The sequence below is a fragment of the Helianthus annuus genome, chromosome 16 (assembly GCF_002127325.2).
Source record: "Helianthus annuus cultivar XRQ/B chromosome 16, HanXRQr2.0-SUNRISE, whole genome shotgun sequence".
NCBI classification, from domain to species: Eukaryota; Viridiplantae; Streptophyta; class Magnoliopsida; order Asterales; family Asteraceae; genus Helianthus; species Helianthus annuus.
In genome coordinates this window covers 186,414,618-186,437,438 of record NC_035448.2, presented here as the reverse complement: position 1 = coordinate 186,437,438, position 22,821 = coordinate 186,414,618, and the positions used below count along the sequence as shown (strand labels likewise).

The 22,821-nt window shown below is 37.3% G+C and overlaps 1 protein-coding gene and 1 pseudogene across 1 annotated transcript; one reads left to right on the top strand and one right to left on the bottom strand.

Annotated features, from left to right (window-relative positions):
- Window positions 1-7,251: 7,251 nt before the first annotated feature.
- On the bottom strand, window positions 7,252-11,127 carry LOC110882653 (annotated as a pseudogene).
- Window positions 11,128-17,897: 6,770 nt separating this feature from the next.
- LOC110933342 (uncharacterized mitochondrial protein AtMg00810-like) lies at window positions 17,898-18,839 on the top strand. Its single transcript, XM_022176575.1, has one exon. The coding sequence runs from the start codon at window positions 17,898-17,900 to the stop codon at window positions 18,837-18,839; it is 942 nt and encodes a 313-aa protein (XP_022032267.1).
- Window positions 18,840-22,821: the final 3,982 nt, after the last annotated feature.

Below are 22,821 nucleotides of genomic sequence, written 5' to 3'. Positions count from 1 at the left end.
TCCCTGATATAAGCTTCTTTATCAGCGGTCGAAAAATATTTATCGTAAAAGATATTACGAAAGTCGACCCATGAAAGATTAGCGTCAAAATCATCCCCTCCTTTGACTTGCTTATATCCTTCCCACCAAGTTTGTGCGTCATCTTCCAATTTGTAGGTAGCTAGTCTAACTTTGTATTGCTCCGGAACTCCAAGAACTCCGAAGATCTTTTCAACATGAGCTATCCAGTTTCTTGCTTCGACTGGATTAGTAGCGTGACTAAAGGATTTCGGCTTTTGTTTTTGGAATTTACTAATCCATATGTCTATACTATAAGTAATATTGTTAGTGGTATTCTCACGAGTTTCACCACCAGAGGTTGGATTAGTGTTAGTGCGTTCTGGATGAAGAGTTTGTTGAATAACGGCCTCAGCTGTTTGAGCAACCAGGTTTGGAAGCAACCCAGCAACAGCCTGGTTGATAGCATTAATTATGTTTGGATCAACTGGAGTCTCATTCGAAGAAGTGTTGTTACGTTCATGGTTAGTACGAGTATTCCTACGTGGCGGACGACGAGGAGGCATCTATAAGAATAGACATAGAAGTTAAATCAAATAAGAGATCAAGTTGAATCCTATCATAGATATCTACCCATTCCTCACAGGTCTTAATTACTATCTTCAAGTTTTCTACAGGAAAGAGCCTTTGCTCTGATACCATAGCTGTAACACCCCAACCTGGAAAGGCTGACGTGTCACAATAACGGTAACATAAACAAAAGTCATAATTCCATTTTATTCATTTATTTATTAAGGATACAACCACACGACCATAAAAATTAAGATTATTATACAAGTGGAGACAGTTGTCTTAATTAACTAACATCTTTAGATTTATTCCTAGGCTTTATTCTTCTCTCTTTTCCACTCCCAAAGTAACCGGTGGACCTGTATATACAAAAAGTTTACGGAATGAGCCGAATGCTCAGTACGGAATTTTAGGCTCAAATAACAACTAAATGCTTCATATGAAATCTTATCCGGATGAAACTTTAGGCGAAAATGATACGATGCAAGAACAAAATTTCATAATCATATATTACGGATGTACCCATGAGCAAACTTAAAACATGACAATACACAGGTAGCTACTCCTGCATAGTTATCACATGAGATGGCGAATTGGCATACCCGTTATCCACCTCCTTATACTTAAATCCTAGGATCGATCCATACGCCTCCTAATAGCCTTATGTACCACACTTGTACTTAAGAGACGCCGTGAACTGATCTCTCCGTCACGGATGGAGCACATGATGTTGATGCCACAACAACATGCTCGTGGGACACTCCACGAGAAGCGATACTCAGGGTATCAGAGTACAAATGGTCTTATTCACATAACTTATAAAACTTATTTTCATAATAAAACGGAACATATATTGGAACATGCGATAATGAGTATAACATAATACTATCGCATGATATGAAAGCTAAATCAAATGATTAGGATAGGAATCGAACGGACTGTCAAATGAATCGATAATCAAAGACGTGAGGAGTTTTTAATAGATATAGTAATTTAGTAGTTTTATAACAATTTGAATTGAAGCAATAAAGAGTGGGGTAAGGATCCGTACCTTAATAACTCCAAAGTGAAGCTACCTTGTGCTAATATTTTAGATTTATATGGGCAGAGTTTAGACTACTGATTAATCTTTTAACCTAATTTCACAATAATGTACACAAAACAGGGTTAGTGATCAATACAGCAGTTACGATAATTTACGAAATCAAATTCTCCCAATGAATGACCAAGTGCAATACTTCAACTCATTTATCGTATTAACGACAAACGACAAAGTATAGTACTTCAACTCATTATCGAATTATCGACAACGACAAAGTACAATGCTTCAACTCATTATCAAATTATCGACAACGACAAAGCATAACCCAATATGGGCGGCACTTAGACATTCTTTGGATATATTGATTCCGGAAACTGAATCGTAATAGCGATCGAGTTATTACCCTGATTGCGGCAGCACTTCGTGATTCGTGTGTGTTTGTGTAGTATTTTGGCTATAACTCAGTGTTTATAACGAATTTCTTCGTCGTTTTTGTGCCAGAAATCAAGTCCCAAACTGCTCTATTTATACCCGAAATTTGACCCTGTCGCGTAGCGCGAGGGGTACCCCCCCATGGCGTCGCGCTACGCGAGGGGTCACCTATTTTCTATAGGTAGCCACGTCCCTAACTAGGCTTGCTGAGTCGACGATTCGGCCAATAGTATTTAGACAACGTTTTTATGAAGATAATCGTCAACTAGGTTTTACCCCCCTGAGTTTTAGGGGCCCTGATCCTGATTCTGATTGTTCTGGAAATTTTAAGGTTAGTGCAGAATTACTTGGGTGTCTTAATTAGGGTTTTCTTAGTGGTTAATGATTTTAAATTTAGGGGCATTACAGTTAATCCATCATCAAGGTATGTATTATTACTATAATTCTGTTAGTATTATTGTTACCATCGTTATCATCATTATTATCTTTGCAGATGTTTTGGATTACTTGAATAGTACTTGGTTAAACAAGTATAAAGAAATGTTTGTGTCCGTATGGACTAACGAATGCTTACATTTCGGAAATCAGACAACTAACAGAGCTGAAAGCCAACATGCCAAGCTAAAAAAATTCTTGAATTCAGCAAATTGTACCTTAGATAAGATTGTTCGTCACATTGATGAAGTAGTGAACTCGCAATATACAATTGTTAAAGATAGCTTCGAAAAAAGTAGAACTGTTCTAATGCATAAACACAACCTACCAATGTTGAAGCTATTACATGGCTCTGTTTCTCATGAAGCACTTGATATAATAATAGCAGAGCGTCATTTAAAGCGTTCACATTGTCGTTGTCAAGTTCGTAAGTGTTATGGATTACCATGTGCTTGTGAAATCTCAAAGTATAAGAAAGCAGGTCAGTGTATTAAACTAAGATTCGGTCGATGTGCTTGGTAATATTTAAAAGCTGACAACTTATGTTTTAATGCAGGTCAATCTATTCCTTTAGATTCGGTCGATGAATTTTGGAGGAAACTCGAGTTACCAATATATTGTGAGGATATTACTTGTGACGTCGAGTTGGAAAGTTTTAAACAAGCCTTCGATAATCGATCCATGCCTGGAAAGAAAAGTTTACTACAAAAGTTAAAAGCATTAACCAATCCAAGTATACCTTTTGTTGAAGAGCCTGATGTTAAAAAAAAAATACTCGTGGACGACCAACTACAAAATCCAAACAACAAACAATACCAAACCCTGCAATTCCTAAACCGCCCCTTCAACGAAGCTACTCTCAGAAGCCTCCAAGGCACAGTCCGTTTGGGAACTCCCAATATCATGATTACACTCAAGAGCCTGCAAGGCATAGTTCATTTACGAACTATCAAGAGCAGGATTACACTCAAGAGCCTGCAAGGCATAGTTCATTTACGAACTATCAAGAGCAGGATTACACTCAAGAGCCTTGGAGACATAGTTCATTCGGGTATCTAGAGACTGATGATTATGTTGGTTACATCAGTCCAGACGTGAACTATCAAGTGCCTGGTGAAACAAGTCCGTTCATAAATCAAGATATTTACGGAAAAAAACCATTCAAGGACGATCCTGGTGAACCAAGTCCGTTCATGACACAAGATACAGACGGTCAAGGTTTTTTTACCAACCTTTTAAACACACCGGGATATGATTTCATGGGGTTGAACCAAGATATTGTCGGACAAAGTTCTTTCGCCAACTCTACAAGTGCGTATGTTACACGCATACATAACGTGTTAGGTGATGGAAATTGTGGGTTTCGGGCGACAGCTTCTGCTCTCGGCTACGGTGAAGATGAATGGTTATTTATCCGGAGATCACTGATGGAAGAGCTACTCGAGTTTAGAAATAAGTACACTAAGGCTTTCTTAGGCTCATTCAAAGATGTGTTCACGTCCTTGGCTTGGTTAGGATCGGGGTTTGCACCTGAAAAACACTGGATGATTATGCCAGAGGCAGGATTCTTGATTGCGAACAAGTTTAATGTGATCGTTCATTTTTTATCTCAAGAAAAAAGAAAGAGTTCTACTTGTTTTTCGCTTTGGAGAGGCCCTCACGAGTTCCCAGAAAAAAAAATAATTACAATTGCACACGTGAATGGTAACCATTTTATAATGGTAGAATTGCAAGGAGAGTATCCAATTGCCAGCACAAACAACCTATGGAAATTAATGAGAGAAAATGATGCAGCTGGCTGGGAGAATATATTTGAATCACGTCAAAATATGTATAAGTCTTGGATAGCACAACCTGCTACATTTGGGGGGAGTATAGATTAAACCTCGGTATATAAATTATTAAATGATAATAATTTTGTAAAAAAGTACTTATTTTTATATAGCTTTTGTTACAGCTATAAATATAATTTGATAAATTATAACAATAAAAACTAATAATAAATACTATATCATAAAAATAATAATAATAATAATAATAATAATAATAATAATAATAACTAATTAATAAACAAATACAAACAAATACTAAATAACTAATAATTAAATAAATGAATAAAAAAAGACAACAAAAAGACAAAACAGGCTAAAAACAAAAACCAAATGATTGATGAATGTGATGTTTTTGATAGGGGGTGTAATTAGTAAATAGGGGGGGTGGGAATAGAATGAGCCATTATGTACTTAGTTGTACCTTTTTGTTGTGTATTGTATGTACAAACTTATATATATATATATATATATATAGAGTAAGGTTAACATACAAAAAGCCTTATCATACATCACGTAGGAGACAATGGTAACCGTTGGATCAGGGTTATAATCACGCATGGGACCACATAATCACGCATGGGACCACATAATCACGCATGGGACCACATAATCACGCATGGGACTATAATCACGCACGTTCTATGATAATAACGCACGTTATATTTTTTGTCATTATGTTAATGTAGGTTAAGCCCTGATGTACATTATACTTTCTCTCTCTCTCTCTCTCTATATATATATATATATATATATATATATATATATATATATATTGCAGTTAATCTTCTATTTACATCACGTTGGTTCTGGATTCTTTACGTTTAATTCTTATGGCTTTCTGTACATTTTATTTAACGTGTTCGTTTTAATTTAACAAAATAAACAACGTTAAGAACTTATATTATACACATTCTATAAAAATAATGACGTAATGACGTAATTATAAAACAACGTTAATTTAACAAAATAAACAACGTTTTAATTCAAAAAGGCAACATTCAATTATTCAAAAACAAATTCCCATTCACAACGGCAACTCTCACATAAAAATAAACAACGTTAATTTAACAAAATAAACAACGTTTTAATTCAAAAAGGCAACATTCAATCATTCAAAAACAAATTCCCATTCACAACGGCAACTCTCACATAAAAATTTTTTCCTCCAAAAATCCCTACCAAACTAATTCAACCAAAAATCCCTACCAAACTAACCCACATCAACCCCAAATCAACCCCAACCAATCTGTTTAAAAAAAAACATCCAAAGCGCCTCGCTATGGCCAAAGCGGATGTGCAAAAAGACAACAGCCGTGTGCGAATAGACCAAGCCTAAAAAAATGATACCCCTTTATTTTTGAAGAAGACCAATATGAAAGGAAAATATACGACTCCACAACCTCACTCCTTCCCCCTCTTTAGTCTAATTATAACTTCTTTTATTGACTTTTTTTTTCTTATTTCCACTCTAATTATAACTTATTTTATTGACTTTTTTTTTCTTATTTTCACATAGAATACCAACAAGTATATCTTATAACCATCGTTACTATAGGAATCTTTATTTTTTGTTTTTTCCCCCACACAAGCCTACATAACCATTCCAACATTCACATTGACACCTCTTCGGTTCTTCCGTTAAAAGGCAAGAAAACAAGAAGCTTTTCATCGATCTCTCCGAGCAAAAAGGTTTCTATGGGGAAGCAAATGAGCAAACCTTCTGTCAAAATCTCCAACCACCATGAACACCGCAATCGCCATCACCACAACCACCGGAAGCTAAACTGCTTGAAGCCGAAGGTATACATCACTCACTCATCAAGTTTCAAGACCCTTGTTCAAGAGCTTACAGGAAACAGTAGCGAAGCAGAACCATCATTTGTTTCGGCCATCTCTCCACCACCACGACACGAAGCCGAAACTAATGGCTTACAGATTAAACACGAGGACCGACATGCCCGTAACAAGAAAGACTATAACTCACAAGATAATATGGTGTTTCTTGATGATAAACTGTTCACAACCTCTGGTTACACTCCTGTCCTAGAAACCGGCAATCATATTGATTTTAAAGTTGATACATTTTCTAGTTTGTTTGATTGACCAAATGTTTCCATCACTAGAGCTAATGTTTCATTGTATGATTGTGTATATATCTGGTTATATATTCTATTGTATGATCGCGTATAAGGCTGTAAATGAAACGAACGTTCAGCGAACAGTATGTGAACCGTTCGGTGGGAAGTTTGTTTATGTTTGTTCGTTTAATAAATGAATGAAACTCGAACAAAAAATTTGTTCGTTATGTTAAACAAACGAACATGAATACAGGTTGCGTTTGTTAGTTTACGTTCGTGAACGTTCGGTAATGTGTTTATGTATGTTGTCTCATTTTTGTTTATTTGTGTTACTTTATTTAAAGGTTTTTATATGTTGTATTTCTGTTTTATTGTTTTTATTTTTATTTTTCAATTTGAAACACTAGCCAGTTGTACTATATGTCTCACCCAACATCCCTTTGTGTTAAAGCTCGACAAATTTCTTAATTTTGTGTTATGTGTTTTTGATAACTATGTCAACTGTGGTCGGGTAATCATGTTACACGTTTTTTGTAATCTCTGTGATGAAAAACGCATATTTTATTCTAAAATGAATACATTTGTGTTTGTAAACATTGTTTGTGTTCATTTATGTTCATAAACATTTGTATGAGTGCATTTGGTAAGTGTTCCTGAACAGTTCTCGAACACATTCATTTCCTTAATGAACGAACACGAAAATGAAATCACGTTCCGTAAGCATTCGTGAACAATTCATGAACAGTCTCCTTACTTAATGAACGAACACAAACAAGGCCTTTTTTTGTGTTCGTTCGGTTCATTTACAGACGTAAAACAGTTTAAAATATATCCAAATGGCTGTACATGTAAACACACCAAAATCAACTAATCAAATCAAAATGAACACAAACTAGAATCAAATGAAAAACCGAGTAAAGTGAGCATTTCAAACGACGGAATCGCAAGTATGAAGTATGTACATGAACTCATTAGTAAGAAAGATAAACAAGTAATACCTCTCTTAATTATGAGTATGAGTTTCTGAACTTGACCCATTGCAATAACTAATGCAACTATTAGATTTGGTGTCCACGTGATTTAAACCCCAAATCCGTATCGTCCGGTCATCACTAGCCGAGGCCAACATATGCGGGTCCACCGGGTTCCAGCTCACACAATTTACAGCACCCGAATGGCCGCCCAATGTTTCAATCAGCTCTCCTGATCTTTTGTGCCATATGTAAACCTACACACAAGTACCAATCATTTAGTTGATAAAGATACTGATTTAAAGATAACTGATTTACAAGTCGCGACTTTTAGCAAATTCACATAGTCCAGGGACTTATGTGCAAATTCACAAAAGTCAAAAGGGCCTTTTTGATAATTGCCTGAGAAGATTATCTATACGACTATACCTGTGAATCTTCACTGCCGCTGGCAATAAAAGCTTGCTGAACTCCACCAAAGCAAGCTCTAACAATAAAACGGGAACGTTTATGATCCCTATACTTTGAAATAAGTCCAATTTGGCCCTCAATACTCCAAAGGTGTAATTCTTCATTCACAAGACTAACCAACAACAGCTTATTATCCTCAGATAAAATAAACGAAATTATCGTTTCATCCTCTTTGATCCATTTTTCTGCACCAGATTCTCTATCGAGAATAAGTATCGTATCATCTTTAAAAACCGTTACTAATTTCCCGTCGTTAGTCATTTGTAAGTCCGAGATTTTAATAGTCTTTTGTCCTTCTAAGCGATCTACCTCTTTTCCGTCCAAATCCCAAATGGTTACGCTTTTATCTGTTAAACCCGTGAATATATACTTTCCGTCTGGAGACCAGCTACAAGATACGGTACCAACAAGACGTTTTTCATAAACGTGAAGGCATTCGCCAGATGAAACATCCCAACGCCTGATAACTTCCTCTACGCCACATGTCAAGATCTGATCATCACACGGGCTCCATGAAACGCTTGAAACGGGCCTTTGGTGGCCCGTTAATCTATGCTTCAACAAGACTCTACCGTCCGAATTAACCTTTAAGAACAAAAAAATAGAAGATATATTAGGCCACATAGTTAACAATCTGAACAAATTTGCAACCATAATCAAAGAATAAAAGTGGTTAGCTAAATAAACTTATAAACATAAGAGTAAAGTACACAGATGGTCCCTATGGTTAACCAGAACTTTGAATTTAGTCCCTAGCTTTCCAAAAGTACACGGATGGTCCCTGTGGTTTGTACTTTGTAACGCATTTAGTCCCCAACTTTTGCCAAAAAGTACACGGATGGTCCTTGCGATTTGTTCATTTGCACTATGTAACGCATTTAGTCACTAAAAGTTGGGACTAAATGTGTTACAAAGAGCAAACCATAAGAACCATCCGTGTACTTTTGGCAAAAGTTTAGGACTAAATGCGTTACAAAGTACAGACCACATGGACCATCCGTGTACTTTTAGAAGGCTAAGGACTAAATCCAAAAGTTTGGTTAACCACAGGGACTATTTGTGTACTTTACTCTAAACATAACAAATGAAATTATTACCTCCCATATAATTGCAGAATGATCACTGGATGATGAATCCAAATATTTCCCGTTTTTCGAAAATTTCAAGTACCAAACTTCATTACAGTGATCATGCAGAATCTGCACGGTTTTCGAAGGAATGTTATCTCTTCCACAACGATGATCAGCGTTTAACGAAGTTTCCTCATTTAAAGAATTATGAAACAAACAGTTAACACGTTGCAAATCAAGAGCTTGTTCTACTAATTGCAGCAATCGTTTTTCCGGTATCATCACTGTTGACGGGAATAGCTTCTGTAAATCCTCAAGTAGCTCTGACCGGGCCTTTGACTTGACCAAATGTTGACCCAATATGAAGGAGACAAAATGAGGGAAGAAAGCTCTCGGACCCGGTTTGTGTTGACGGAAAGAGGTGCTATTTCGGTTCTTAACGTCTTCAAAGCATCCATTACTTTTTCTCCATCCAAAAGTTCTAGAAACTTCTGTTGTAATATTATAAAGCATGCCAGTTTAACACTGGTTTCGTCCGCTAAGCCGATTTTATGCAAAGAAGCTAAGCTTTCGTCCCAACATCCATCGAGAATTTGTTGGATGAAAAGGGTAACTTTAGATGAATGACAAGGTACTCCTGATTCGTGTTCGAGATAAGCTGCGGTTTTATTATACCCAAGAGAATATAATGCCTCGGTTATAATTCGAACAAATTCGACTTTTTTTACTCCTTTTGAACCGATGAATTCGTCATTTAAGGGTCGAGCCATTGAAGAAGTGAATGACAAGGTACTCCTGATTCTTGTATCGCATCCAAAACAAATCCATAACCTTAAAACTGAAGTATACTCATTCTTCAAAACAAACAGCAGACAAATAAACAAAACTAATAATATAATACTAGAAAGCTACCAATAACAAAATAAGCAATGAAAAAGTAACATGGTAATAAGTAGACAGATATAACGTCAGAAAACAACATATAATCGTTCTTCAAATGTCCTTAAAATTGAAAAAATCCAACTTCATAGTTCATCCTCCACATGCCAGTACATGAATATATTTATAACATTAAATACTGAGGATGAGGATCATTACCGAACACTAATTATTGCGAGAACAAAAAGAACAACTCTAAATCACTAAATTTTGGTTTTTAAGGTTCATGTTTTTTTAAATTTTATGTTTCTTGGATTCATATGTGTATTATATAAACATAAAAAAATCATATATTTCTACATACATGTAGCCTACTTACATTTAGGTAATTTAACCTACACATAACCTCTATGCAGTTAATATCGGTGATATATCGGTCATAATGTCATATCGGTCCCTTAATAAAATATCGGTGTCAAATATCGGTACCTATATTATCGGCGATATTGACTGATATAACCGATATATCTCTGAATTATTGGTGTTAAATTGCTATATATATAAATTCTGCATTATATTAAAATTACCGATATCCCACCGATATCTCGCCGAGATAACCTATATTTCAAATATCGGTCCTTGACCGATAAATTCGATATTTTACCGCATTAACTGCATAGCATAACCTACATATGTGTAGGTTATATGATAATAGAAAATTTTCCATATTTTGTTTTGAATTCTATTGTGAGAAACAATAAATCTTACGTTTTGTAACATTTTCATTTACTTTTTAGGTTTTTATGATTGAAAAAATTGGTGATGCATTTTGTTCTACGTGTTCTCACAATATTAAGTGTTGTGCGTAGAACCTTCCCGAACATACTATACCCCTGTTTCAATGTAATGACAAAGTTTTCTTGTTAAACTTTCAAATGCATACCAACTCCAAACATTTCAAAAACAATAACCAAAAAGTTAATTGATCATTCAACTTTAAAAATCAAATACATCACATTCAAGTTTAAAAATCAGTGCACTGTAATATGAATCACCTTTTGTAACAATCAAAACACTAAAGTGCCACAATTCACAAATGTCAATCAAAAAACAACATAAACGGACATCAATCAACAAATCCATGTGAAAGGGGGAATTGATAAGCAATTGATGGCTGGCGATGATCGATACCTGTTGGTCGGAGAAGAAAACCCTAGGGCACGTTGCAGTTGTAGTAGACCGGTGAATTGGGGATTATGGTTGAAAATATGTTTGCATTTGAGTTTCGTTACATAGAAATTGAGTCAGGGGGGATAAGTTTTAGGCACATTGAGGGTTGAGAATTGAGATATACAAGTTAATTGGTTAAAGTAATGTGATCATCGTGTAGTTATAAATAAAAAGGTTATATAATCATATAAAATAGTAAATTGCCATTTTAGTCAAGAGGTTTGTCTAAATTTTGTCATTTTAGTCTAAATAGTTTTTTTTTTCCTGTGGGACTCTGATTTTTCCTTTTTGTTCTCATTTTGATCACATTATCTAACTACATTCAAAAACCCCATTTTTAACCAGGGGTATTTTAGGGACCCACCCCTACTCCCTTTTCTTTTTCACATGCGCTCTCTCTCTCTCTCTCTTTCTCTCTAAATCCATTTAATTGCATGAGGGTGATAAAGCTATATCAATTGATGGACATGATGATGTGCCTGTAAATGATGAAGATGCTTTAATGAAACTATGAAAGTACTGGATAGTGAAGAACTAGTGGGAGGCGAATGGGATGAGAATGGATACATACGAATGCAACGTGGCGTTCCTGATAAGAATGGGCTTTGTGGCATAGCAATGGGAGCTTCTTATCCTGTTAAGAGGTCTTATACAAACCTTTATGGATCACCATTGATCAAGGATGAACTCTAGAATAAGTGAATAACCAAACTTATATCAGCTTATGTAGTGTTCGAAGTTGTTATCCAATCTCAAATCGCGACTCATTAGGAACAACATTATGTTTTGAATATCCTTGTTATATTATTTCCATACGATTTTTCTTACCAACACACAACAAGATATAAAAAAATGAATATAAGTGCTAGGTAAAGATCCTAAATTTTGATAAGTCTAGAAAATTTATGTGTTGTTGATACGTTCGTACAAGAGTTGAATTTAAAGAATTCGGATTTAGAGAGAGAGAGAGCAGGTGACGAAAAAGGGGAGGGTAAGGGTGGGTCCCACTAATTAGATATTTTTTTTTTAATTTTTTCAATATAAAAAAGGAATGGATCAAAATGGCAATTTGAAAGATTTAAATTGAAAATCCCCAAAATACCCCTGGTTAAAATGAGGTTTTTGGATGGAGTTAGGCAATGTGATCAAAATGGCAACAAAAGGGAAAAGTCAGGGACCAGAGGCGAAAAAAAACTATTTGAACTAAAATGGCAAATTTAGACAAACCTCAGGGACTAAAATGGCAATTTACTCCATATAAAATAATGTAGTTTTACTTTATTTTATTCATTAATCTATTTTTATTTTTGTTTTTGTTTTTGTTTTAGGGATGTGAGTTTCTGGCACGATCCTAACACGAAATTTACGGGTTTGGGTTTAGTCTAAACAAGTTCAGGTCAGTTTCAGGTTGAACCCACGAACCCATTTAGCTAATCGGGTCATGTTCGGGTCAACCGGGTTGACGGATTGACCCGTTTAACATATTTATATTATATTATATTTTTTAATATGTTTAATGTCATACATTAAATATTGTGTGTATCTTATGCCATAATTATAACTTAAAAGAGTAATTGTCATAAGATTTTATATATCTAATGTAATTATATTATATACATTTGTGTGTTTTTTTAAACATTTTTATTTTATTATATTAAATTTCAGAAAAAATAAAATAAAAAATAAATAAATTCGGGTTGAATGGGTCGTGTCCGGGTTCATATGTATGACAAGATTTTCAGATTCGGGTTCGTCTAAAATTTTCGGGTCCGGGTCGGGTTGAACCCGTCAACTCACGAACACGACCCGTTTAACACCCCTACTTTGTTTAATTGTTTTACTTTTTTTAAACTTATGTGTTGTATTATAGTTTGATGATGAAACCAGTTACGGATATTATAACAATATATCTTTCATAGTTGTAAAAGTTCGGACTAGACGTCGTTAATCCCCAGTTAATCGTTGATTAATCTTGGTTAATTGTCGGTTAATTACAATTAATCCTCGATTAATCGCTAGTTCTCACCTCACCAGCCGACTAGCCATGTACACAACTATGGTGTGAAGTATGATGACATGAAGGGTTATGTTGGTAAACATAGTTTATTTGAATGAGTTTTACTTATATATATTATAGTTTATGTCGTCAGTGTACAAAAATTTCTAAAGAGGAAGATAGGTATGCAAATTGTGTTTATGTGTGGTTTCTCTATTTAGTAATTCATTGATATTTCTAAAGAGGGAGATAGGTATGCAAATTGTGTTTATGTGTGGTTTCTCTATTTAGTAATCCCTTGATTGTATTGCCTTGCATAGGATTTATACATGTTTAAGTATTATGTTAAAATACTCAATTCTATATTTACGTTATAGTTTATTTCTGTTTATTATTTATTATATTTTCCTTTATTGTTTCATGTTTTGCTGGGTTTGTGCTCGCTGGGCTCTCTTCTATTGTTGGGCTCATATCTGCTGATGGGCTGCTTCCGGTTCAAGTGGGCTACCTTTTGCGCGTTAACCCTGTTATTGCCCCCTTTATATTTGGTCTCCTTGGGATCGTTGAAGGCAGACAAGAATACCTCTCTCTCTCTCTCAGTTCTTCCCACGGTCTCTCTCTAGAACATTCTGCAGTTGCCTTTGTCTGTTCGAGAGCTCCTTGTGTTGGTCACTTTGTACGCAGATCATCAGTTGATAATCTGCCCTTGTCTGAGAGTAGTGAGGTTGTGGTGCTTTGTATCGTTGTCATACCTGTTCTTTGTCTTTCACTTTCACTGTATTTCAGTAAACTCAATAAAAGAACCTTTGATTCTGTGTTGTTAACATGGTATCAGAGCTTAGATAAGCTCTTTGGGTGAAATCGGTAGTTTCCGATCTTTGTTCCGCTGCATTTTTCATACCAGATCTGTTCAAATCTGGGTATATTTGGTGGTGTTTCCGGTAGATCTGGGTAATAGCCTTGAAATCGAGTTCGGATCTTGAAGAAGTTTGCTGCCTGGGGTTTTGTGCCGCTTAAGAATCAAAAAGCCTAAATCTAGGGTTTGTGAACAGTCGGGTTTGGGGATATTCTGGATCATCGTTGTGACTTGTGACCGCCTGGTTGTGCATCTGAAAGGGCTCTCGTTGGTCTCTGTTACAGAGCAAACCAACAGAGTTTTGTACCTGGTCTTCTTTGCTTAAAATCAGACTTGTAACCCTAAGTGAAGGTTACAAGTGTGATTAACAGGAGTTAATCGCAACCACTGTGAGATTGTTCTATCCCTGACTTTTACCTTTACGCTTCTTGCATCACTGAGTCAGTGTGTCTAGGCATCCCCTGTTTACCGGACTAGTCGGGCCGGCCTTGATCGAGTCTTATTTACTTATTTGTTGCATTTGTCTGGTGTGTGTGTCAAAGCTCCCTGAATACTGTCTGCGGAGGCACCTTTTGAGTGATGAACCGCTGATCGGACCTCTATTCAGGCTTCGCTGTTCCCTGTCTTTATTTTTTTAACTCTTGCTTTATCTGTACTGGTTGGTTATTGTTCTTTACCTAAGTTTTTAGCATGCCTGGTGATGATAATACTGTTATTACCTCCCCTGGTGCTACCTTGGTTAGCAAAATTGATGCTCGTGATCCTCTGTTTCTTCACCCTAGTGACTCTGCTAATTTATCTATAGTTAGTGTAAAACTCAAAGGGTCAGAAAACTATAGGATCTGGTCTAATGCCATGTACCTTGCTTTACAAGTAAAAAACAAGATAGGGTTCGTTGATGGCTCTTGTCTTAGGTCTAAACCTGATGAGGTTTTGGGTAGGCAATGGGATAGGTGCAACTCTATTGTGCTCACTTGGATCCTTAACTTCGTATCTGAGGAATTATATCTTGGTCTTGTTTATTCTAAAATTGCTTCAGATGTGTGGAAAGACTTAAAAGATACTTATGATAAAATTGATGGGTCTGTTGTGTTTAACATGTATCAAAAGATTAACTCTTTCAGTCAAAATGGCATGCCTGTTTCTGAGTATTATCATAAGTTGAATTGTATGTGGAAGCAATTAGACCAACTACTTGCCTTGCCTGCCTGTTCCTGTGATGCATCCAAACAATTTAATGACTTTAATCATCTTATTAAGCTTATGCAATTCTTAATGGGTCTTGATAGTTCCTACCAGTCTGTGAGAACAAATTTATTAACCAGAGAAACTCTTCCTTCTGTGAAGGATGCCTTTTCTGTCATTTCTAGAGAAGAATCTCATCTTCACTCTAAGAACATTTTTGATAAAACTCCTAATAACCCTGTTGGTTTTTCTGTTAAAACTGGTCAAACTATTGACTCAAGAAAAAGAAATAACCGAACTCTTAATCCTAATCTCAAATGTTCTCACTGTAATAAGACTAGACACACTATTGAAAAATGTTTTGAACTTGTTGGTTACCCTTCTTGGATAAAAACAAAACCTGGTGGGAACAAGGGTAACAAAGTTAGTAATAATGTTACTGCTAACACAACTGATACAACCCCTGCTATGAGTTCTTTGTCCAATGATCAGATAGCTCAGTTGCTTAGTCTCTTGAATGATAAACCTAAGGGTGATCCTCAGAGTAGTGGATTTGCTGGTATGTGTGCTAATCCTGTTTGTCTAAATAGTTTTGTGAATCTGTCTGCTAAACCTATCTGTGATTTCAAACCTGTTTTCTGTTTTTCGAACTTTATCAATGATGGAAAAAAGGTAGGATGGATAGTTGATTCCGGTGCTAATCAACACATGGTAATGACGGATGAATGTCTAATTAATCAAAAGGATGTAACTAAGTTCAATATCAAAGTTAAACATCCAAATGGCACTAGTGCCTTAGTAACTAAAATTGGTGATATTAAACTAAGTGATAAGGTCATCCTATATGATGTATTTGTCGTGCCTGATTATTGTGTGAATTTAATTTCTGTTCATAAACTTGCTAGAGATTGTAAACTTACTGTCTCTTTTGATGAACAAACTTGCTATATTCAGGATTCTCAAACACAGAAAGTCTAGGTGACTGGTAGTCAGTTTGATGGTCTATACTTCTGTGGTAGTTCCTCTGTTTCAAATAAGGTTGGTAACTCTAGTTGTGATATTAATCTTTGGCACGCTAGGTTGGGCCACCCTGCTGAACCTGTTTTGCATGTTCTTAAAAATAATCTAAACATTAAAACTGGTGCCAAACTAAATCCTTGTGAAACATGTCATAGAGCTAAGCAGCATCGGGAACCTTTCCCCTTAAGTGATCATAAATCTGAAGCGCTAGGAGATCTTATTCATCTTGATGTGTAGGGTCCATATAGAGTCCAAAGTAGGGAGGGGTTTCGATATTTTCTCACTGTGGTTGATGACTATTCTAGAGCTGTGTGGGTATATCTCATGAAATCAAAAGATGAAGTCTTTTACAATATTAAAGGTTTCTATAATTTCCTTAAAACACAGTTTAGTAAATATGTCAAGATCTTTAGGAGTAACAATGGTACTGAATTTACAAACAAACAAATGAGTAATTTTTGTTATGAAAATGGGATTTTACATCAAACTTCATGTGCTCATACACCACAACAAAATGGGATAGTTGAGAGAAAGCATAGACATTTGTTGAATGTAGCTAGGACTTTACTCTTTCAAGGTGGTTTTCCTATTAAATTCTGGTCTGAGTGTATTCTAACTGCATCTTATCTAATTAACAGGACACCTTCATCTGTTTTGAGTGGAAAGTCTCCATATGAACTTGTGTTTGGTTTTTCTCCTGTTTTAGGTCAACTTAGGGTTATAGGGTGTCTTTGTTTCAGCATTGTGTTAAACAATTCTGATAAGTTTACCACACATGCAGAAAAATGTGTTTTAGTTGGATATTCAAATGAAAAAAAAGGGTACAAGCTTTGGAGTTTAGATCAAAAAATGATGTTCTTCTCTAGGGATGTTAGGTTCTATGAAACCGTGTTCCCTTTTAAGGAAAAGAAAACTTTTTCAGATCCTAATACTCCTACTGAAGTTAATACCCTTAACTTTTTTGACTTATCTGATTTAAACTTCACTCAAAGACCCCAAGTTGACCCAACTCCCGATGATGAGAATACACATACAAATACTTCAACAGGTCATGGGTCTGAGCAGTCTGAAAACGATGTAGAAATTGCTTTAGGCATGGCTGAAAATCAGCAACCAAGCAATATGGAATCGAATTCGGACAGGGCTGAGCATGATACTAAACAAGAAGACAATAATAATTCTGAGGGAAATATTGGTGAACAAACTAATACGGTTTTAAGGAGATCCTCCCGAAACAGTAATTTTCCCTCAAAATTTGATGACTTCATAGTAGATGGGAAAGTCAAGTATGGTCTTGAAAAAGTCTTAAATTATGCTAATTTACCTCCTGAAAGTTTCTGCTTTGCTTCTGTGTTAAATAAAAGTTGTGAACCTAAAAATTACTTTGAAGCTAAAAATGATGCTAATTGGGTTGATGCTATGAATTCAGAACTTGAAGCTTTACTTAGAAATAACACCTGGGAGATTGTAGACCTACCACCTAATAGGAAAGCTATTGGGTGCAAATGGGTTTATAAGATTAAGTATAAGTCAAACGGTGAAGTAGAGAGATATAAGGCTAGGCTGGTTGCAAAAGGGTTTAGTCAAAAGGAAGGCATTGACTTCTTTGATACGTTTTCCCCTGTTGTTAAAATGGTTACAGTTAGGTGTGTGTTATCTATGGTTGTTCACTTTAACTGAGAAATATATCAGCTTGATATTAACAATGCTTTTCTATATGGGGACCTTAATGAAGAAATTTATATGTGCTTACCTGATGGTTATAACCCTTCTTCTGAACCTAAAGTATGTAAATTAAAAAAATCCTTGTATGGATTAAAACAAGCTCCTAGGATGTGGAATGAGAAACTTGTGTCTGTTCTTGTCGATCTTGGCTTCCAACAATGTAAGTGTGACCACTCCATGTTTGTCATGACAAAAGACACTGTGTTTATTGTCCTTCTTGTCTATGTGGATGATATTATCATATCTGGTAATTGTTCAAAACAAGTTAATAACATTAAACTATTACTCAAATCAAAGTTTTTTATAAAGGATTTGGGAAAATTGCAGTATTTTCTAGGCATTGAAGTTATAAGAGACTCAACTAGCTTATGCTTAACCCAAAGGAAATATTGCTTAGATTTGCTGGCTGAATTCGGTATGACTGGTTGTAAACCAGTCAGTTGTCCTATCGAGGCAAATCACGTTTTATCTCATCTTTGTGAGAAGGATAATGAACCCTTAACCAATATAACAGTTTATCAAAAACTTGTGGGAAAATTGATCTATCTCTCCCACACTAGACCAGACATAGCATACTCTGTGCATTACCTTAGTCAGTTTATGCATTCTCCTTTGCAAGCCCACTTCAAAATTGCCTTGCAGCTTTTAAGGTACTTAAAAGGAGCTCCTGGAAAAGGAATATTGTTTAAAAAAGGAGATTCTTTAAACATAAAAGCTTTTTCTGACTCAGACTGGGCTAAGTGCCTAAGTTCTCGTAAATCTATTACTGGTTTTTGTGTGTTCCTAGGGAATAATCTTGTTTCATGGAAAAGTAAGAAGCAGTCCACCGTCTCAAGGTCTTCTGCTGAAGCAGAATACCGATCTATGTGTGCTGCTACATGCGAGATTATTTGGATCTCAAACCTTTTAAGAGAATTACAGATTGATTCTAAGCTTCCTGTTCAGCTATATTGTGATAATACTGCTGCCATTTCCATTGCCGCCAACCCTGTCTTTCATGAGCGTACCAAACACTTTGAGATTGACCTTTTCTTCTGTAAGGCCTCCTAATCCAAGATCTCACTCAGCTAAAGCAACCAAAAGGTGTGCGGAATCCACCTGATGATCAACCACTGTAGATGATAACAAGAATGCAAGGATTTGAGAGAGAAATCAAGAATACACAGAGTATTCTTGATGAAGATGAATGACGTCACTCACACAAAGTGCCGCCAGACAAAACACAATGATTAGGGCACAGAAATTCACACAGAATCGTTACCTTGTCTATTCCATATTAAAGTATATATACAAGGTGAAACCCAGACTTTCCACACCAAATAGAAAGCCCGGACAAAACATAGAGCACAAAGCCAACACAGAGTTTATGCTACAAAACTCAGACAAACCAAGACTATACAAACTCAGACAAGGCTAGTCCAAATAAACTCTGTCTAAAATTAAACTCTTTCCAAATAAACTCTTTCCAAATAAACTCTTTCTATAAAACCTTCTAGAAGCTCTTCCCATAAACTCTTTCTAGAATAAACTCTTTCTAGACTTTGGACAATGTTCAATAAAGACCCTTGATGTTGGAAGCCTTGCACTTATCACCCAAAAGTGCATTAACAAACTCCCCCTTGATCAGTGCATGGTCTTCATTGAACTTGAGATCTTCATTTTCTTTTTGAAAAGACGCTACCAGCCCAGACCTTGTTCTTCACACAGAACTGGACCACCTTGATGAACTGGTCCGCAAGAACACGATCCTCTGCATTGTATTTCAGCGGCAGGCGACGAAGCTTCTTCAAGTGTCCTTCCCTCAAGTTTGCGAGCCAAATCGGATCCAGTATCTTCGCAATCTCCTCCGACACATTCGTCTCAGTAATCACGGCTTCCCCAGTTTTTCCATTGAGGTACCAATACCCTATATTATCAAACTTATTGAGATCGAACTTTCTCATAGGTATTTCACGAAGGCAACTCGATGGTGGGTAAACCACTTTCCATTCCTCTTTTCCAGTGAACTTATTCAGATATTTAACCCCTTGACCGACAGCTGGCTTGAACAGCTTCCACTTGCTCTCACGACTCTCAGCAATCAAATGAGGAATCAATCCTCTGATACTAGCCACGTTTGTATGGTTGTTGAGGTCAAGTTGAGTGATGTGATGAAGATCACGTGCGGGAAGAGTCTGAAGATCCTTAGCCCTAGGCCTGAAGTATTGAACTCCATCAGTCCTCTTAATCATCACCAAGCCATGCTGCTCGTCGAAATCCCAACTACGAATTTGACCCGAGTACTCGCCTTTAGTCGATAGGTATCTCTTCCTTTGCGTGTCATCTGGAAGAACCCTAAACCATCGGCGAGCTGCCGCACTAACTTCTTCGGGAACTCGTAGTGGGTTGAAAATTTCTTCAGGCATTTCAACGCCAAACACATAGCTTCTGAGAATATCGCTGTTTACCGGCAAGGACTCATACTGGATAGACTTCCCTTTCGCAGTTTCAATAAAACTGAACTTGCCAGCCAAGTCATCATCTGTACGCCAATCCTCAAACGTTCCCTCAGCCACTTCTCCAGGCTCCAAAACTACTTCAGCAACAGCCTCTACAGGGCCCTTATCACCACCTGTAACTGCACCTGAGGACTCCCCCTCAACATGAGCCGGAGTCGCAGCTGCAGGAGCACGTGTACTCCTTGACTGCTCCCCCTGCTTTGATGCGTTGGGATCCTTGTCCTTATCAAGGTCTTCTCTGATTTTCTTGAGTTCATCCATTGTGCACTGAGCCTGGACTTGAAAATCAGAAGATGAACTCTCCCCCTGAGCAGCAAGGAGTGATACGAGACCTGTCACGACCCCGATAAGCCGATCTGTAGTACTAACCAAGGTCTGTTGACGAGCAGACATCGAAGCCTCCTGAGCTATGAACTTCCCCAACTGAATACTCTGAGCCTTGGATAGACGGAAAAGCTGGGCCAACTGTTGCTCTCGAGCTACATCCCTTTTGTTCAAGAGTTCAATTTCACTTTGCAGCGTAGAAAATTGAGTCTTGTGTTGAAACATGACCTTGGCTACATCTTGAAACTGATCACGAACAAACTCTTGAAAGTTCTGCTTTGTACCTGAACCGGATGGTCTCGAAGCAGAAACTGGAGCCGATCTAGGAGCAGGAGGTCTCGAACCAGACGGCTGAGCCCTGGATGGCCTAGAACCTGAAGATGGCGACACTGGAGGACGTGAAGAAGCTTTCTTCCGTCGAACTGATGGCGGATTTTTACCAACAGCGGTCCTTGCACGTGTCCTCCCTGTCTCTGGATCTGGCAAATCAATAGGAGAAGTAGGCTGAACTGGCAAAGATGAACTTCCTGATAAAGAAAACACATTGCTCGTACCCGTCTGAGATGATAAAGACTCAAATAGCGGTAGTACAGGAATAGGAGAAGACATAATCGGCGTATCCGGTAAAACGGACGTAGTCACACTGGTAGCTTCCACAAAGGAAGGGAATGGAAGCGGGGAAGATAGTGTCGGAGGAGCTACAGATAACTCAACATTAAGAAGACCTCTTGAGTCGGATGGAGCAGAACTGGATGTGACTGAAACTGAGGCAACCATCGGACTAGAAGACTGAAGATCCGAAACAGCGACACGTCGTCGCTTAAATTTCCTCAAAGGAGCTGAGGCACGAACCGTATCAAGGACAGGACGTGGACGGTCCGCATCATCATCATCATCAGAAGAGCTAAAAACAATGGAATCTGGATCACTTGCTTTTTCATTCCATCTAGCTAGGCGAATACCCCACTCGGAAGAGGGACCGAGAGAAGCAACCTTTGCTCGAAATAACTCAAGCGATCTCCTTTGGGGTGGTCGAAGACAGTTTTGGAGCTCACTCATTACTGCCATAAGATATTCCTTTTCGGTTGGCATATCATCTAACAACTCATCCACAACGGCATCCTCCATAGGTCGTTTCCCTTTGTCAACAGTACGGGAGGATGGACCTGCATCTAAAGCAGCATCAAGCTCTAAAATCTCAGCATCAGTTTCTACAGCAACCTCTGTTGCCGAAGACGTAGAAGCTGGAACTGGAACAGATACAGCTGCTTGAATAGAAGTAGCAGTAACTGGTTCAGAAATCACAGGCTCTTGAACTGGTTCAGGCTCCTGAATAACCGCCGGTGGTTGTTGAAGATCAACCTGAGGTTGAACAACCACGGGCTCTTGAACATCCCCAACAAAGATGTGATCTAAACCATCTCTAATGTTTAACCATTGCAAATCAGATTCTGGATTGTAGTTGTCTTGAAGAATAGCACCACACAGGGGAGTCAGAACTGGGCGTGCATCAGTTCTTGTAGACTTGTTAATCTTTGTACAATCCTTGAAAATACGATTACCCATCGGCGTTAGACCGTACGCAAGCAAAGATCCTTCGAATGAAAGATTCGGCAACAAATGTCGAAAGATAATACAAAGGAATCGAGGATACAAAAGCATCAGTCGCTTATCATTCGCCTTTAGACCAATCTGCTGTTTGAGAGCTTGGAAAATCATTAGAGAGAAATTGTATGGCTGGTTGTAGGGTAACCCAATCATCCCAGACACAAGATCATTACTCATCGTATCAGTTCCCGATTTTCGTGGAGACAAACACTGCATCAACACATGAAAGAAGAATCTCCACTGCCCGAGAAACATTCCCTTGGAAATCTCCTTTTTCACATGATTCACATTTGTTGTGCATATTAAAACTACGTAAAGGAACCCCCAACACCAAGTTGTTTTTCACTAAGTGGTTCATTTTTCGCAGATGCACGTGGCCCATTCTCCTATGCCAGAGATACGATTGATCTTCAGTCGCCTTTGAAAGTAGACAAGTCACTGGAGCAGATGAGTTGACCAACGGGCGCATGTCCATGACATATGTGTTATTCACCCTTGGAGCCCTCATAACGATCCAATCTTCAGGAACAACAAATCCCGGACGCAGAACGAAGCAAGCTTTATCAGTGAACAACATCGTGTACTTGTTATCACAGATTTGA